At 44.3% G+C, this 13,557-nt stretch overlaps 1 protein-coding gene across 19 annotated transcripts in view; it reads left to right on the top strand.

Annotated features, from left to right (window-relative positions):
* The window catches only part of PTK2 (protein tyrosine kinase 2), a 758,583-nt gene that overhangs the window by 311,511 nt on the left and 433,515 nt on the right, over positions 1-13,557 (top strand). For all 19 annotated transcript variants that reach the window (XM_069220826.1, XM_069220825.1, XM_069220824.1 and 16 more), the window contains one exon: positions 9,004-9,091. In XM_069220826.1, coding sequence (XP_069076927.1) covers positions 9,004-9,091 — 88 coding nt within the window. The remainder of the gene's footprint in view (positions 1-9,003; positions 9,092-13,557) is intronic.

Genomic DNA, 13,557 nt, shown 5'->3' with positions numbered 1-13,557 from the left:
TTTGTTTCAACCAGACCCTAATAGATCCCCTCATGGGCACCAGGGTGATTCCATAAACTTGTGCCCCAGTCAATAAACATATAGTAAGTTGGCATAGACCAGTTGCAGGAGATCAATCTCCTCTTCCACCACCCCACACTTGAGTATTGTGGTTCAGATCTTTACCAGACGGGTGTTCCCTAATTCTTTTCCTACAGCACCTCCAGGTAGACAATTCAAGCATAAGGAGGACTTAGGAAAACACAATTTCTCTTCTGACAGCCTTGCCCTTAGATCAGTCACTTCGAGTTCTATCTTAGGATGTTGCATGTCTGCGTTGTGGGATATGGTGACTGAGATCTTGCCAGCAGTCCTGAGGACCTCTTAGTTTAGCTCAAATAATTCAGGATGGCCAAGACTCTGCAAAATGTTACTTGTTCAGAGCCAAGCACTACCAACTGTTAGAGTAGTCAGTACTAGCATGGTGCTTCCGTGATGTGTGTGGATTAGATCCAGGGGCTTCTCAAGTGATGTCCAAACATCACGAATGGATATGTCATTTGATAGTATCCATCTCTTCAGAGACAAGACAGACTTGGCCCTAAAGGGTTTTAAAGGCAGGAAGATAACACTGCACTCCTGAGTCTTTCAGTGCCTGTGAAGGCAGCTCCTCCAAAATATTGTCCCCTTGTTAGGGTTCAGAAGAGACATTCAGCAGAAGCAACACCAAACCCTGCCTCTGCAGTAACAGGTCTTCCAAGCCTTTTGAGGAGGCGGCCCAGGGTCCAGCCAACATCATCCAGAGGCAACACACTACCCAATCCCTCACCCCCCCTGCCACAGCCCCTGCAAAACCACTTTAGTGTGCCCCTTCCGGCACACTGTCATCTGGTTGGAGGCTGGATAAGTTATTTTCTTCAGGGATGGCAAGGTTTCATATCAGACAGATGGGAGCTACAAATCGTTGCAAATGGCTCTGTCCTGTCTTTCCTATCCACCCCTCCACGCATGTCTATTTCACCACAGCAGCTTCTGGAGAATTTATCTAGTTTACGGAAGGAGGATCAGACTCTTTTGGAGAAGGGAGCCATAGGGTGGGTGCCAGGTTCAGAGATAGGAACTGACTGCTATTCCTGTTTCTTTCTGGTGCAGATGAACAGAATACTTCATCCTATTCCAGACCTATACCCTGTGAGCACTTTCTTCAAGAAGGACAAGTTCCAAGATGCTCGCTCTGGCCCAAGTTCTGTCTGCCCTGGATCCTGGTGACTGGTTTGTGGCAGTGAATTTTCAGGAAACCTATTTCCATGTCCCTGTCCCTGCAGTCCCACAGACACTACCTGTGATTTTAGGTAGCCCACAAGCACTTTGAGTTCTCTGTGCTCCCCTTTGGCCCTCCCCATCCAATCTTCCCCAGCACCTCTGAGGTGTCATTGGAAATGATGTTGGTGGTTGCTATTACCTAAGGAAATTGAGATTACCTGTCTTCCTGTACATCAAGGAATGTTTGCAGAAGGCAGACTTGGCTCCACTATTGTGAACCACCTCCTGACAACAGCCGACCTGTTGACATCTCTGGGGTTTTCTTGACTTTCCTCCTGAGGTGGTATGTATCATTCTGGCAGCTGGGCAGCCCTCCACCAAAACCATCTATGTGGGGTGCTGGGAGAAATTTGTTGCGTGGTGTTCTTTTATGCATATCCAGCCCCTGCAATCCCACTTATCGGACATTCTTACTTTCTCCCTCTTTCAGTCACCTGTTTTGATAAGTTTCCTAATAGGCCTGATTAACATGTTAATGATTAAACCTTTGTGATTCCCCAGTGGGATCTGAATTTTGTTCTCACATTTCTAATGTGCACCTCGTTTGAACTGGTGCACAGTTATACTCTAAGGTTACTTACCCTGAAAATATTGTTCCTCGTTGCTATCGTGTTGGCTCGTTACATGATTGAGCTACAAGAACTTTCAGTTCTGTAACTGTACTCCACCTTCATTCTGGAAAATTGGGGCAAAGGACTGAGGTGGAATTCCTTCAGAAAGTTGTCACATCTTTCCACATCAGGTAGTCTATAACTCTACCAGTATTCTTTGCCTCTCCTCATCCATCTAAGGAGGATGTAAGACTACTTCACTTAGACACTGAGAGCTCTGAGCATCTACATTGATCCCACGAGGGACCATCGGGGAAAGATTAGCTCGTCATTGGGTTCTTTGTAACAAAGAAGGGCAGTGCAGATATTAACCCTCTGCTGATGGATTGCCCTTTGTATTAATCTCTACTGTGGTTTACCCATGAATAAACCTCTGGAAGGCCTGCAGGTTCATTCCACCAGGGCCAAGTCTATGGCCACTGCTTTGGCTCATGGAGTGTTTATATTGTACATCTGCCAGGCTGCCACATGGGCATCAAGCCACAACTTTGAGGCAATATAGCTCCGATAATCAGATCTTGCAGGAGGGGCATTTTGCCTCTTCAGTCCAGCAAGATTTTCTGTTGTGAGCCATTTTGCAGACTCTTCATCTGGGGAAGTACTGCTTTAGTGTTTATTTATAAGGTGAAGAATCTGCGATTAGAAGTATCCATCAGAAGAAAAAAATACTTGCCTTTGGCAGCGCTGTTCCGGGTGGATACTCTACCTAATCGCAGATGACTCACCGACCAACATTCCTTCTCCTCGTTCTGTGGAATGGATTCCCTTGGTCTATATTTAAAAGATTACAATTGGAGATCTGCACACTGTTATGATCTTATTATTGCGTCTGATGGCAGGGACGAATATCAGAAAGAAACTGATGTCAACGTGCAGAGGCGGTGGCTATATTGTAGTCCGGACGTCCGAAGTGGGACAGAGCCAACACAGAGTCACTAAACTCCACCAACTGGCACGTAAGGGAACTACTGACAAAAATCTCCATATTCCATAGCCTGGTTGTATAGACATGATGAAGAATCTGCAGTTAGAGCATCCACCAGAGAGAGGGTTACCAAGTGTATTTAACTTGTTAGTTTTTACTAGAGGTGTGTGAATTTCACATCACGTGTAATTATGTGAAATTTCCCACACATTATGGGAAAATACCTGTAATTACATGAAATGCAAACCCAACAGTTTCTTGCTTTTGTTTGGCAAAAAAAAACCAGAAGCAACGCAAACAGCAGCTGCTTACGTTATACAAGTTTGCTTTTTCCCCATTTACTCCGCAAAATTTTTGCCATACTTTGTGTTTACATTTGTTTAAGATACTTGTGTAATTGCTGTTATGTATTGTCATACACATTATGCTATAATAAACGTTGTTTAAAGCCGAAAAATAGTCGGCTTCCACAAAAATACGTATTGCATCCTGTTTTCAAGGAGCATACAAATATCATGGATAATAAAAAAAAAGAAACAGTGAAAGTAAATGTTTGTTTACTAGTTTGATGCCTTGTGCCAACTCCACTGGAAAGACAGCGGTGTCAAACATAAACAAGCGTCTACAATGCAATAGGTCTCATTTTCTTGAGTTAGAGCTATTGGCATTGTAAGTTCATAACTGGACTTTTCTTGCTGCATAAATTGGTCAACCTCCTCCTAATTTAGTCTTTTTCCTGTCATATAATTCCAGTGGCCCAGCATTTAACAAAAGCACTTCCATTTATCTTCTTCCTCCTTCTTAAAACATACAATTATCATATAAACCTTTATCAAAAAATCAAACTTTTGGCATTATAGTGTAATGCTCAAAACACAATAACAAAAATATAATTTGGGATGGATTGGAGGTTGAAAGGAAAAAGGGAGTCGGGAGTAAAGATGGAGAGTGCAAATGGCGTAGTAACTGTGTCATGGGCCCTGGAGTAAGAAAGGAAAACGGTTGACTAGAATTTCGGTAGGAAAACAAAACCGTAATTAAAGTTGATTGAGGTCCCTACGTATCTGGGCCCCAGTTCCACTGCACCTGTTTCTCAATTGATAAACAGGCCTCAGGATAGAAAGCGGATGGGGCAGAAATAGAGAAGCAAAAGGAAATACAACAGACAAAAGGGGGAAAGAGAGGGGGTTTTAAAGAATTAGGGAAAGAAAGAACGAGAAAATGAAAACACAACTAAGAAGAAATAGAGCAAATGTGTGAGACAAAAGAAAAAAGGGAAGGAAGCTAGCGAACGAAAAATAAAGAGAAAATAATGGAAAGTGTGAAGAGAAAAACGAACATTAAGGGGAAAAAAAAGAGATGGTGAGAGAAACGAAAGAACCATCACGTGTGTACTGACACATTTCCCACAGACACAGAATGGGAAGACCACTTTGAGTCCCGAAAAGTCTGGAAAAAGAGGGATTTATAGTAAAATGTGAATTGACAGATAAAGATAGGAAAACACCAGAGGAAGGAAGAAAGATCTTAAAAAAAAAAAAAAGTGAAAGGACGGATACGGAGTCAAATGAAAGAGCAAATAAAGACAAAGAAAGAATGAAGGGAATATAAAAAAAATAGGGGAAGAATCAATGCTTGATGAAGAAAAAAGAGGGACAAAACAAGGAAAGAAATAACTAGGTTTTCACAAGTTTGAAAGAGGAGGGAGGTGGTGGGAAATAAAAAAAAAAGGGAGAGGAGTAGAGATAAACAGTTGAAAGAAAGAGCAAAACTGTTAATGTGTGAATTTTAAGAGCTGGAAAGAGAAAAGTGAGGGAGAAAGAAAACATTGAGAGTAAACAGAGTAAAGGAAATGAAGTGAGATAGGTGATACAGACCTTCCCAAATAAAGATGGCAACTAAGAATAGATTAAATCTCACCCCGCCCCCCCCCCATGTTGTCAAATAGAAGTCAAAGAGTGTGGAACAGCAGGAGGTGCATTAATAAAGTTGTACGTGAACCCCAGTACAACAATATTGGGTCACTTCAGATCAGGATTGGGGGTATAGACAGAGAGGCGTCCCGGCCCAGTGCTGGAATAACAGAAAGGCCGTGGGTAAGGAATGAGAAACGGAGCGCCGTGTAATTCCTGATATTGGAATAATGGGGTGCTGGAGGTTAGGGTTGAGGTGGACCAACAGAGTTGTATGTGGGCTGCAGTACTGGAATAGTAAAGGGCACACAAGTTCAAAAGTGAGGTATGTTAATGAAGCAACGTGTGGAACCTAATATTGCCGTGCCAGTTTGCCGAGTGTTAGCCTGGAGGTGCCTTGGTGAAAATTCAAGTGGGGCCCAGCATGGGAGTGGCTTTGCCTCTGAACCACAGAAGTGAGAGGCGTGTGTGTGAGCCTTAATACTGAGAAGAAACTTGCACTGAATGTAAGAATTGATGGATTGTGGCGGAGCTGTGGTGGTTCCCAACAGTGGCGTTGGATGTTAGACTTGAGGTGCACTGGTTGAGCTGTGTTTTTTGCTCTTTTTGGGACCAATATTGGCTTGGTAGTGGGAATGAATATTAGAATTGAGGTAACAGAATTCTATGTGAGCGGGATACCAATATAGGAAAGGAGGTGACCTTGCCAGGGTAGAACTGAGGTGCACTGATCGAGCTGCGCCCGAGATCCCAGTGTGTACTGACTGTAAGAACTGAGGTGCTCTGGAAAACAGCATGTGTGGGATTTTGGCACGGCTGAGGAGCTTGGATTGTGTGACCTGAGATGCACTGATAGAGCTGCACCTGAAGTCCCAGTGCTGGAACAGCAATATGTACTGACTGTATGAACTGAGGTGCTCTGGCAGACAGTGTGTGTGGGGTACTTGCAGGGGCACGGCTGAGGGGCTTGGAGTGTGTGAACTGAGGTTCACTGATGGAGCTGCGCCCGAGGTCCCAATACTGGAGTAGCAGAGTACTGACTGCAAGACCTGAGGTGCTCTGGCAGACAGCATGTGTGGGGTTCTGGCACTGGCACAGCTGAGGGCTTGGAGTGCATGAACTGAGGTGCACTGATAGAGTTGCGAGTGGGATGCCAGTATGGAGCAGAAGTGGGCACTGTCTCTAAAGATTATGGAGCATTGTTAGCGCTGGGTGTGTAGGTTATAAGCAATTACAAGCGATCCTCTGCCTAGGGGCTACAGGCAGACACACTTGGTAAAGAAAATTGGAGCTAAGGAACAATGCGAGACAGGCAGCTGGGAGAGGGTGCAGAGAGCCCACAAAGACCAAATATGACCAAGTTAACAGCCTGATTAAGCTCCGAGCAAGAATGCTCTGCAAATAAAAATGGGAAGCTTCCCTGGACAGGAAACAAAATAAAAAAACAAAAGTCCCCTACAGCCCAGATGAACTGTAACTATACAGTAGTTGGTCCCTGCTTCTACACAGAAGGAGGGACAAAGAGGCATGACTGACCACTAGCAAGCAAGGATTTTTAAATGACACTGAAACTAACAAATGAAATAGCTGGATGCCACAGAATATGTATACTTAAAAGTATGCAAGAACTGGTACGCTTATGTTCGACCTAAAAAGGCTCCCCTTCCTTTCTGACCTGCCTTCGAAATCCCTCACTTATTCGTCCTAACTCATGCTTTTCCCCCTCTTTTTCGGATACTATGCAAATTATGAGATGGGTTAGAAATTAGCCCTTTATTTTTCCTTCACTGTATTGATTTATTGGGTAAGAAAATGTTTAACCAAAATAGAAACTCTTTACCTTTTGTAGAGCAGCATAAAGCCTCACTTGAAACAAAGATTTATAGTAGCAAATGTAAGTTGTAGAAATTAAATGTTAATTGTGGAGTACAGCCTCTGGACATCAGTTGGGTACATAAGTTGAGAGGTCACAGGCACATTCTAAACCTTTTTGTTTAATATTTCCCTGATATTGCATAATAGTAAGAGGTTGCTTGCTTGTTCCAATGGGGTAGGTCAGTTACTCCTATTATGTCTAGTTTTTACGTCATCCATTGCAGCAGAGAAAGAAAATGTGTTGTGATCTCAGATGTGATCCACTTTTTGTCATGTTCTGATATGTCAGTGTTGAATGTTATACCTGTAGAAACACAGGTCCCAGGAGCGCATCTTCCATTGTTAGGACCATCCATATTGGCAGACGACCTCATGTGGTGTGTGTAACGAAGGGGCAGTCTTGTGGCGGTTATGTAGGCTGTGGTGTGGACCAGCACCTGGAGTAGAAATGTATTTTACACAGTTCCATTTAGAGAGGGTAGGAACATGATTTTCCTTGTTACTCTCCCCTTGTTTTTAACCTTGGCATGGGATTTTTAGGTAGTAATAAAGTATCTTTTCACAGTGCCAATAGTCAATTTTAATCACACACATTCCAGTCCTTCACTTCATATAACTATAGGTTTGAGAATATCCCTGTAGTCAACATCGGCACACCTCAACTAAAAGATCTATGGCGAAGAACCCCCTTGCGGGGCCGGTCGGGCATTGCAGTGCCGGCCCAAAGAGGAGCAGGCCCAATGATGAAGCATGCCACCTATTGGCGGGTGAGGGCTCTTGCTTCTAGCAAATAAGTGCCTAGATGAACTTGTCATTCTCCCTTGGTTGGGTTTGAGAAGGACTCCACTCCACGGAACAGTGTACCTCATTGTTTTTGGCTGTGTGTAGAACCAGAAAGCCCAAGTTCAAAACCCAAATTTTGTGAGCAGTTTCCACAGTTGATTACTCCTTTGTAACTGCATGTATTGTATTGTAATAGTATTTATATAGTGCTTACTACTTCTGTCTTTACTACTACATATGATGAGCCGTGATACCATCCTTTTGTCTAGTTGCTCTATTAGGCCCCGTAGTGGGGCTAAATTTGGGTTGTGTTGCCATCTTTCCCAGCTGAATCTCTATTTCACCCTCCAGTGAACAGAATACATCTTATACTGCATTGCAGTGGTATTGTGTGCCATTACGATTTAGGGCTAATTTTGAATGGTGTCCGTCCTGCGGGGACTTTCTGTATGGTGCAAGGTAGCTAACAGGGAGGTCATGATGGCGTCTGAATAGGTTTCAGAAGCATGGCATCATTTGAATGGCTTTTTAAACAATGTTGGTGCTAACTCGATACATATACCATAATGGAGATCATAGAGCATTGCCAGTATGCTTTGATGTAATCCCTTGAAAGAGATATGCTCTTTAAAGGTAAAAAGTAAAAAACAAAACATAACAGTTAGAACTCGTGGGCTGCACTCTTTGCTGGCTGTGGGATTCACATTTATGCACATCAGTATGAAATATTAGCTCCTGTTTTTTCAGGCCTAATCGTATGTAGCTTAAAGCATTTCGTTGGAGTTCTGGAGCAGCGCTACCATCAATCGATCAAGCATTTGTAGAGCGTGCTACTCACCCGCTAGGGTCTCAAGGGGCTGATGGGGGGGGAGAAGGATTGCTACTGCTCGAATAACCAGGTCTTGAGGCGATTCCTGAAGGTCAGGAGGTCCTGGGTCTGTCGTAGGTGGACGGGGACCATCCTGTGGGATTAAAGGAAAGCTTGGAGAAGGTGACCAAGAGGGAGAACAAGGTGGGCTTTGTGGCTCAGCTCTGGCTGTTCACAATTCTGACTGGGATGCCTGAAGGTCCCTCACCTAGGTAACAAGATGGGTATTAAGAAAAAAAATTGGAAAATTGGTACTTTGAGTTTTAGCTCCACGCAGCAGTACACAAAATTAAGTGGGACACTCTTCCCGGAGCCTGGCTCCCTTCGTTGGGTGTATCTTAAAGCGAAGGTGCTTAAGGATGGGCCATGGGAAATGCCAAAGACTGTTGCCATCACAGTTTTTTAAAACACCAAGGGGACTATGATCATGTCTTGAAATAAGGACTACGTGCCTTTCTTTCACATACCAACCCACCCTTTAAGTTTCAATCGGATCATCCTCCAAATGTGCGTTTAGTATTCGTGCATGCCGGCCAAGGAGAGCTGCAGGCCTGAGCGGATCTCAGTAAATTATGGGCTACTGCTTTGAAGGTGGGTGTCATTAAGTAAAAAAATGTTATTGGGGTCTATAAGCAAGTGTAACATCGTACAGTTTCTTACAAGATTTTTCAAATGTTTTGGTAGTTTATATCGTCACTTATTAATGTCCCTGTTTTCCCCTTGCAGATATGAACTCCGACTTCGGTATTTGCCAAAAGGATTTTTAAACCAGTTTACAGAGGACAAGCCCACGTTGAATTTCTTCTATCAGCAGGTACTCATTTCATGTAATTTCAGCATTGAGAAATCTGGCACCCTAGTTCAGTTTTTTTTTTTGTCAGTTCTAGCTCTCGGCAGCCTAAAATCTGCTAATGCTTTCTTAGAGCCAGTTACTTTTGGGAAATCATATTCTGCTTCCTGTACTCTGCATATTGTATAATCATATATGTAAACACTATTATCAGTCGAAATCGTATCCTTAGTATATGAAAATATTGGATGACTCACTGCATATTTAAATAAATTCCTTTTTGACATCTAATAACATTATAATGAAAGTGCACAGAGCACGGTGGGACCAGCATAGATGCATGCCTCCTGTTCCCCATTTGCCTTAAAAGCAGCTACTGTAGATAATAGTATTTTTCTAGAGCTTATTATGGTTACACAGGTCTTGCATATTTCTCGAAGCAATTTATAGTTTTTATTTACTTTAAACAGGTCCTGAATATGTTTGTTTCCACATTAGCCCTATTTCCTAGGTCTCGCCTGCAGATAGCTTTGTAGCTGTCTGTTGTCAAAAGACCAATTATGGACCATACCAAAGTGGGGGTTTTGCCAGTCCATTGGTTACAATTGGTTGGCTTTCTCGTCACTCATTTCTTCGTTTCCTATTTGATGGTTGTCCCTCTCCTGAAGAATAGCATATTTTCTCGACTTTTGATTGGTTGACTTGTCTCCTTTGACTGCTCACATTCAGGGAAACTGCTTTTGTGCCTGTGTTTTCTTGCTCTGTTCCTCGGGTGCTGCCTCGAACCTAAATATCTGACCCCGCACAATCAATGTAGCTTCCTTGCTACCTCCCCTACTCCCAGTTCATCCATTGCTTCTCCAACCATCTAAAAAAAAAAAAAAAAAATCCTTCTCCTATTACCTCAAGCTCCTCCTTTGCTTCCCGCCTGTTTCCTATTGTGCCTCCCACACCGCATTGACTTCTACCTGCTCTTCTCTTGGTGCTCCAACAGTCCTGAGAACCACCTGCACTCTTGTGTCCCCCTTGGGTCTGCGGAACCCTGAGTGGAAAAGGCCATGGCAGGCAAGATGAGACCCCGAATCACAGTTCCGCAACTACCCTTGGGTCTTTGAGTATCTCGGGCAGCAATGGGTCTGAGTGTGCCAGAGCACTGGCATGGGTGACTGTTTTTTCCTTAATTTGACGTCAGAGTTTTGAATTACTGAGTTTCCTAAAATATATATTCGCTAGCATGCACTCTACAGAAGAGTTGAAGGCCCGGCCTGTAAGAGGAAATAGGAACTGGTGACTAATCAGGCTCTTAATTCTTACATCCCACAGAGAGAATGGCATGGCGGGCTTTGCATTATATGTGCTGTCTCCTTATTTACCAGGACCCACCATTCTTGTAAAAAAAAAAAAAAAAAAAAAAAACAGACTTGACCCAAGGTAACCTTCGTGTGCGGGGACAGCTGGCGGCTAAGCCCCCAGATTAACACTGCAAGGCCTGGGAGGACACCAGTGGCCTAGCTACCGTTGATGCAGCAGGTGCAGTGACAGAGGGGCCGACAGAGCCTTGACAGTTGTATATAACTACCCCCAGCAGCACTCAAATGGGACCATCCATCCTCGCTACGCCACTGCACTCCTTTCAGAGACCCTTCAGCCCGGGCCTCGTCCTCTGGAAGCTCAAGAGCTAGAGCGGGTTTAACCCCTTCGCTGCCGGGCCTTTTCCCCCCTCAGGTGCCAAGCCTTTTTTTGGCAATTTGGGGCAGTTCACACTTAGGCCCTCATAACTTTTTGTTCACATAAGCTACCCACGCCAAATTTGCGTCCTTTTTTTCCAACATCCTAGGGATTCTAGAGGTACCCAGACTTTGTGGGTTCCCCAGAAGGAGGCCAAGAAATTAGCCAAAATACAGTGAAAATTTTGTTTTTTTCAAAAAAATGGGAAAAAGGGGCTGCAGAAGAAGGCTTGTGGTTTTTCCCCTGAAAGTGGCATCAACAAAGGGTTTGCGGTGCTACAATCACCAGCTTCCTAGCTTTCAGGAACAGGCAGACTTGAATCAGAAAACCCAATTTTTCACAACTTTGGCATTTTACTTGGACATACCCCATTTTTTACGATTTTTTGTGCTTTCAGCCTCCTTCCAGTCAGTGACTGAAATGGGCATGAAACCAATGCTGGATTCCAGAAACCGCAACATTTCTGAAAAGTAGACAAAATTCTGAATTCAGCAAGGGGTCATTTGTGTAGATCCTACAAGGGTTTCCTATAGAAAATAACAACTGAAAAAACTAAATATTGAAATTGAGGTGAAAAAATCTGCAATTTTTCTCTACGTTTTACTCTGTAACTTTTTCCTGCAATGTCAGATTTTTTAAAGCAATATACCGTTACGTCTGCTGAACTCTTCTGGTTGCGGGGGTATATAGGGCTTGTAGGTTCATCAAGAACCCTAGGTACCCAGAGCCAATAAATGAGCTGCACCCTGCAGTGCGTTTTCATTCTATACTGGGCATACAGCAATTCATTTGCTGAAATATAAAGAGTGAAAAATAGCTATCAAGAAAACCTTTGTATTACCAAAAAGGGCACAAGATAAGGTGTTGAGGAGCAGTGGTTATTTGCACATCTTTGAATTCCGGGGTGACCATACTAGCATGTGAATTACAGGGCATTTCTCAAATAGATGTCTTTTTTACACACTGTCTTATATTTGGAAGGAAAAAATGTAGAGAAAAAGAAGGGGCAATAACACTTGTTTTGCTAATCTATGTTCCCCAAAGTCTCCCGATAAAAATGATACCTCACTTGTGTGGGTAGGCCTAGCGCCCGCGACAGGAAACGCCCCAAAACGCAACGTGGACACATCACATTTTTTTAAAGAAAACAGAGGTGTTTTTTGCAAAGTGCCTACCTGTAGATTTTGGCCTCTAGCTCAGCCGGCACGTAGTGAAACCTACCAAACCTGTGCATTTTTTAAAACTAGAGACCGAGGGGAATCCAAGATGGGGTGACTTGTGGGGCTCTGACCAGGTTCTGTTACCCAGAATCCTTTGCAAACCTCAAAATTTGGCTAAAAAAAACACGTTTTCCTCACATTTTGGTGACAGAAAGTTCTGGAATCAAAGAGGAGCCACGAATTTCCTTGCACCTAGCGTTCCCCCAAGTCTCTTGATAAAAATGATACCTCACTTGTGTGGGTAGGCCCAGCGCCCGCGACAGGAAATGGCCCAAACACAACGTGGACACATCACATTGCTTCATAGAAAACAGTGCCTACCTGTGGATTTTGGCCTCTAGCTCAGCCGGCACATGGGGAAACCTAGCAAACCAGCGCATTTTTGAAAACTAGAAACCCAGGGGAATCCAAGATGGGGTGACTTGTGGGGCTCTGACCAGGTTCTGTTACCCAGAATCCTTTGCAAACCTCAAAATTTGCCTAAAAAAAAAAAAAAAATCCTCACATTTTGGTGACAGAAAGTTCTGTAATCAGGGAGGAGCCACAAATTTCCTTCCACCCAGCGTTCCCCCAAGTCTCCCGATAAAAATGATACCTCACTTGTGTGGGTAGGCCTAGCGCCCGCAACAGGAAATGGCCCAAAACACAACGTGGACACATCACATTTTTCCATAGAAAACAGTGCCTACCTGTGGATTTTGGCCTCTAGCTCAGCCGGCCCGGGGGGGGGGGGGGGGGGGCAGAAATGGCCTAAAATGAATTTATCCCCCCCGCGAACGCTCCCTCTGCGTGACATTGGCGCCAAAAAAAAAATCCCCAGTGCCTAGTGGTTTCTGCCCCATTGGGGGCAGATTGATCTAAAATCAGCCAATCTGCCCCCAAGGGGGGCAGAAATGGTCTAAATACAATTTGCCCCCCAGGGGAGCGACCCTTGCCTACGGGGGTCGCTCCCCCTGCGTGACATTGGCGCCAAAAAAAAAATCCCCGGTGCCAAGTGGTTTCTGCCCCCCATGGGGGCAGATCGGCCTAATTACAATAGGCTGATGGGGGCAGAAATGACCTAAAATAAATTTGCCCCCCAGGGGAACGACCCTTGCCTAAGGGGTCCCCTTACGTGAAAAAAAAAAAACTCCCTGTTTTCTAGTGGTTTCTACCCCCCTTGGGGGCAGATTGGCCTCATAAAAATAGGCCAATCTGCCCCCAAGGGGGGCAGAAATGGCCTAAATATAATCTGCCCCTATGGGAGCGACCCTTGCCTAAGAGGTCGCTCCCCACACCTAAAACAGAAAAGGAAAAAAAAAAGTATCCCTGGTGTCTAGAGGTTTCTGCCCCCCCTGGGGGCAGATCGGCCTAATAATAGGCTGATCTGCCCCCAGGGGGGGCAGAAAAGGCCTTAAAAAAAAATCCCCCCCTGGGAGCGACCCTTGCCCAAGGGGTCACTCGCTTATGTCACTTTCAGACAAAAAAAAAAAACATCCCTGGTGTCTAGTGGGGTATCAAAGGGAAGGAAATACATTTCCTTCCCTTTGAAGCCTCTCCGGG

The sequence above is a fragment of the Pleurodeles waltl genome, chromosome 2_2 (genome assembly GCF_031143425.1).
Source record: "Pleurodeles waltl isolate 20211129_DDA chromosome 2_2, aPleWal1.hap1.20221129, whole genome shotgun sequence".
Taxonomy (NCBI): Eukaryota; Metazoa; Chordata; class Amphibia; order Caudata; family Salamandridae; genus Pleurodeles; species Pleurodeles waltl.
This window is presented reverse-complemented; position numbering and strand designations above follow the sequence as displayed.